Genomic DNA, 5,482 nt, shown 5'->3' on the forward strand with positions numbered 1-5,482 from the left:
ATGTCACCTTATCAAATAAAACTTGTACAAACTCTATTTTATTTCTAGTACATCATTTTTTGAATTTACACCTTGTTTAAAAATTATTGACATCTTGAGACTGAACACTGGAATTCAACTCTAAATTTCATGGCATCATCAGTAGCAACTTGCCATCAGATCTCTCCTTTTTACCAAAAATGGTCGGTTCTGTCGAATTCATTGTTAAGGGTTGACAAATCTTTGCTCTTAAACTAAAAATGTAAAAATCAGAAATTTGAAAATCTCAAATGCTAATTTCATTTATCATTGACGGTATAAATTCAGCTTTTGTTGGTCTGTTTATCTCTCTTAATGCTATAGATAAGATTAAACATTTCTTTCTAAGTCACTCTAAATAAAAGATCATAGCTTTTCAAAGTTTCATTCCAATTGAATATTTTGACTCCCCAAAAGAAATTAATTATTTCGTAAACACCTTCCTCCAAAGAGAAAAAAAAAGTTAATGTTGATAAACCGTGCTTGATTTGATCCGACTGAAGAAAAAGATGTCAACTTAAAAGGAAGTTAAAATATATAACTTAATTCAACTTAATAGATATACGTACACTATCAGGTTTGATGGGAGGTGCATTGTCCTTTTGGGACAAATCCATCTATACCTTTCACATATCATATAGTATATGATCACTCTATTCCTTTAAATCTGATAACTATAACCAGCTAACTTTTTTTTAGGAGTAGAGATATTAGTCACCACCAAGTCTAAAAAAACAAAGATCAAGTGTTCTATTAATCTTTCATCTCTTACTTACCAAAAATGTATTCATAAATCATAAGGATAGAGGTAAAGATAAGGATCATATTTTGGACAATGAGCGCATAGTATTCCTTCACTCCTTACATATTTTCACAATTTTCCTCAATTACATTCTCTAGGGTTTGAACCTAGACCTTGAGGTGGGGAGAGGGGAGAAATGCCACTAGAGCCAAGACTCATTGGCTTACTAAATTGAATTAAATCATATATTCTAACATCCTTCTAAGTTGACATCTTTTGGGCTTCAATCCGATCTAACCATGTACAGTACCCATCAACACTAACTTTTGGGGAGTTACGAAATTATCTGTTTTGTGAGTCAAAATCAATGGAAATAAATTCTGAGAAGCTGTGATTCTTTTTTTAGAGTGTTCAAGGAATAAATGTTTGACCTTATCTATAGTATTAGAGGAAATATGTAGACTAACAAAAACTGAATTTATACAGCCAGTGGTAAATAGAATTAGCACCTGCGATTCCCAAATTTTTAATTTTGACATTTTTTATTAAAGAACAAAAGCTTATCCACCCTTAACAATGGATTCAACAAAAATTCAGAAACGATCACTTTTGGTTATAAAAAACACATGTTGATAAGTTGCTGGCTTGCTGCTAGATGATACCATGAAAGTTCAGAGTTGAGCTCAGATGTTCAGTCCCAAAATGTCTATAATTTTCAAACAAACTGTAAATTCAAAAAATGATGCATTGAAAATAAGATAAAGATTGAACTTATACAAATTTTATTTTATAAGATGACATGAGAAATAAAACAAGTTGTTAAAATAGAATAAAACCAAATGTTACATAACAATGCTCATAACAAATGATGTATAAGATTTTACCATCCACTTCTATCAACCGGAACTCCTTAGTTTTGGTTTTCTATGTTGTTTTTGTTGGTACAAGGCTTTTTCTCTTTTAAGAACTTTACCTCTTGCTTGTTTCTTCATATGGCACATTGTTACTAGTTTTAACAATATCCTACTCATCCAAATTGACGAACTCAATGAATAACTTTATTATGCCCCTCTAATATGAATAGCTGGGATCACTTTTTAAAAGAAAAATTGTCAGAGTCTGACATTCACCCATTGGATTGTATTGTTTTGCCATCGTTGTGTTTTCAGCTTTTTTCTCTACAACCCCTAAAAAGCTTAACCCTTTAGAAAACTAATCCTGATGCTAATGGAAATAGCACAAATGTAGCATGAGAATGTATTGCATTATGATTGTCAACTTTTTCTGAAATTGAAACGTTTCAACAAAGTCTATCAAGCTGAAACTTGCAGGTAGCACAACTGGTTGAGTAAGAAGTATTCTTGAATGAATATGCACATACAATGAGTGAAGACTCCTCCTTTCATTCTTTCCAATTATATGAAGCCCGGTCTACAACTAAATAGTCTCCCCGGATATCCTTCGCAACTCGAAGGTTACGATCAAGGTAAACAGTATCAAACCTGCCAAAACAGGATAACAAAGTAAAACACTAAAACTTGAAGAAAAGGCATCCTATTATTGGTCAAATAGATAAAACAGGAGATAACAGAGATGGATCGGACAAATAGAAGAAAAAGCTTAGAAAGTAGATCATTATTTCTCTAAAAGACTGGAAAACACAACAAACTATTTCTACTGTTGGGATGCCATGTAAGATTTTAACCAATTGTGTACAGTTTCTTCTATGAGCAAACCCCAAAAATTTCTCCTTAAGAAAAACAGTGCCATACACAATAGTCCTTGGAAATGTAATCCCACATAATATTTTCTAAGTGTTGAAAATATCAATCATATTGTTCCTTTTAGATACTACTAATATGTAATTATATATGGTGGTTAAGGATCAGAATTGACAAATATGCCTCAAATTCTTAATGCTCAAAGACTATGCAAAGATTTTTCATCTGTTTAGGGACTAATATGTTCAATACCTTTAATTCAAGGACAACAAATTTGGAGATGTACTATCTACCTATTTATAAGAATGCCCAAACATATTCTTTTACCCCTAATCTTCAATCAATTCAAGTTTCATCATCATTTCTCTTCTCTCTTCGATCTTGATTCTACATTAAATGAATAATGCTCATTATCTGTGTATCCTTAAGGTTTCTGCATTAGGGTCTTAAAACTTACTCTCACATAACACGAGTTTGTGGACTTGCTTGATTTATCAACCGGTGGTTAAGGTATTTTCTAGGTGCTTGTCTGAGGATGGCAAGTTGGATGGCCACGATTGAATAAACTGAATAATTTGGAGGCTTCTTGGATTGGTTGGTTCTTCTCTTATTGAATTCTCTTATTCAGTGACTTATAAATATTAAATTGATAAAATCTTCCCCTTTCAAACTAATTTTGAATAAAGAATATGGATTGTGATATGTACTAAGTACTTTAAAAACCCAATCCCCTTTCAAGTTAGTATGAAAGCTTTCCATCTACACCTCTCATTAGTACTGCAACAACTCATTCCCAATTTTACACCGGACCTAATTCCTCCCCTTTTGCTTTTTCATCTTTTTCTCGGCCTCCTTTATCTCCAAGGACCATCTGCCCCTTTCCCACCCAGAGTTTCCATATTGCATGGTAAAAAATGACAGCAGTGAGCTCAAGTCTTCTGCCCTATCCTCAAAGGCCATTAGATATCAAATCACATCGGGAGAACTAAACTTACAAAGGATGGTCTATACATAGTATGAGGTATAGCCGAATGGGTGATTAACAATATCATGCAATGTAGCTCTAGAAACTCTCAAGATTTATGAAGTGTGTTTGAATTGTATGTTCCGTTCTTTCTTAAGGAAATTGATGTTCTTTGCCAAACTCTCTCCACAAAGCAAGTCATTGCTATATCTTAAGAAAGAGTTGGCACACTATGCCTGATATTAACTACTATGTAACACTATTAATCTATGGCAAAACTGAAAACTGATCTGAGTTATCTTCAAGAGAAGACAAATTCATGATGAAGAGGCCAAGAGGGGGGAAAATATTTAAGCTGCCTCCAATAATGTCTCAGGATATCAATAAGGTATAAAAAAAAAATAAAAATAAAAAACACTTACACCAATAAGGTCTCAGAAATAGGACAGTATTTATAAACAAAAATATAAAAATAAATTAATAAAAAAATTAAATTTCTTGAATTCATGCTTCAGAAGTTATTCCAAACTAACCCTCTACTGGACAAGATAACTTCACATTTAATCTATGTTTTTAAATCCTCAATTAAGCTTCATCAGTAAAAGCAAACTAAAAGGAGTAAACACAAACACACAAATAATCAGTCAGCAAGTAAATCTACCGAACATAACTAACATTTTACTTCAACTACACTGTATATTTAAAGTACCTACCAACCCTGTCCAAATGGCGGCAACGGTATTTCCCAATTCTTCCCACGTAATACTGCACTAGTAAATCTAAAGCAACCAATGTCAGACTTTAAAAGTGTTGAACAACAATACATGAATTTTCTTCATCGAAAGAATTTTATTCCGATATAATAGCACCGGCAGGAATAAAAGATGCTCGTGTCCCTCCAAAATCACAAAAAGTTTTATACCAATTTGGCGAAATTTATCAAATTTTTGTGATATTTCGAGGTACTTTGTTAAAATACCATTTTCCAGTTGCAAAAGCAGTAGTTTGCCCTAATTCACCTGAAATTGACTCTCTGTGGCGACGCAATCTCAATCCCGGAACGGACGAAGAAAACCCCATCGGGAGGGAAAGTGATGACGTTATTGAGGGTTTTCTGTTGGACATCGATGACTTGCAACACGTCGCCGGCACGTGTTCCGAACAGGGGAGCTTTCTCGATGATGAAAAGCTGCTCTTTCTCGGTGGTCCAAAGCAGCCTCCACGTGCCGGAGAGTGAGTCGTCAGTGGTCACAGTTCCGGCGCCAAGTTCGGCCATTGCATCGATGGCTTCGACGATGGCGGCACGCCTCGCAGGGTCAGTCTGCGTCCTGAGGCCGCGGTCCTGGTCGGAAATTAGGACGAGAAGGCGCTCCCTGGCTGATTGGGATTGGGCGGTGACGGAAGAGCAGGTGAACCTTGGGTGAGAGTAGCAACGAGGGACGGAGAGTTTTGAATTAGGGGTTTGGGGTTTGAAGGGTGTGGGAAGAAGGAGGGTTGTGGTGGCCATGGACACGGGTGGAAGGGAAGGGAGTTCGTGGCTGTGAGTCTCATGGCGTTTAGTCAGTGTGGTGGGTGTTTCAAATTCAATCAAGTGTCTCAACTTTTCCTTGAAAAAATTGGCGGTTCAGAAATGGAGTGAAATCTACTTGTCGAACTAGTTAGTTGGACTAATTGAGTGTTTGGATTTCAATTTGTAAAGAGAAGTTTGTATAAAATTGTTTTTGCAAATTTGATTTTGATGAAAAGTAAATTTGTATTAATATGATTTTGTTTGAAAATTTTTGTATCAAAATAGATTATAATAAAATAAATATTATTTAGATTATATTTTTTAAAATTATTTTTAGATAAAAAATTACTAAAAAGGTCAATAATAAACAAAATAAAAATGAACAAAGCCAAATAAAAATTAAAAAAATATTCTAAATATTAAATATTAAATATAAAGAACAGTAAATGATAAAAAAATTATATGAACTAAAAAACAATAAAAAATAATAATATATATAAAAAATCAGAATACTAAAAAATATAATA

General features: G+C 33.8%; 1 protein-coding gene across 2 annotated transcripts; it reads right to left on the reverse strand.

Moving 5' to 3' along the window:
• Nucleotides 1-1,994: 1,994 nt before the first annotated feature.
• Nucleotides 1,995-5,086, reverse strand: LOC130933127 (probable plastid-lipid-associated protein 11, chloroplastic). 2 transcript variants are annotated; one of them, XM_057862649.1, is made up of 3 exons: nucleotides 4,465-5,086; nucleotides 4,155-4,224; nucleotides 1,995-2,262 (listed from the first exon to the last, which is right to left on the reverse strand). In XM_057862649.1, exons 1-2 carry the CDS (start codon nucleotides 4,950-4,952, stop codon nucleotides 4,155-4,157), a joined length of 558 nt encoding a protein of 185 aa, XP_057718632.1. In that variant the 5' UTR covers nucleotides 4,953-5,086; the 3' UTR covers nucleotides 1,995-2,262. The 2 variants fall into 2 exon arrangements, with proteins under 2 accessions (XP_057718632.1, XP_057718631.1); XM_057862648.1 differs by having other exon boundaries at nucleotides 4,159-4,224; nucleotides 4,465-5,085.
• Nucleotides 5,087-5,482: the final 396 nt, after the last annotated feature.

This window comes from Arachis stenosperma, chromosome 6 (genome assembly GCF_014773155.1).
Source record: "Arachis stenosperma cultivar V10309 chromosome 6, arast.V10309.gnm1.PFL2, whole genome shotgun sequence".
In the NCBI taxonomy this organism is placed as follows: Eukaryota; Viridiplantae; Streptophyta; class Magnoliopsida; order Fabales; family Fabaceae; genus Arachis; species Arachis stenosperma.

Coding starts and splice junctions, on each gene's coding strand:
- LOC130933127 (XM_057862648.1), bottom strand. CDS start 4,952: ATGGCCACCACAACCCTCCTTCTTCCCACACCCTTCAAACCCCAAACC. Junction 4,225..4,464: donor CCACAGAGAGTCAATTTCAG/GTGAATTAGGGC, acceptor TGGTTGCTTTAG/ATTTACTAGTGCAGTATTAC. Junction 2,263..4,158: donor CCGCCATTTGGACAGGGTTG/GTAGGTACTTTA, acceptor CTGTTTTGGCAG/GTTTGATACTGTTTACCTTG.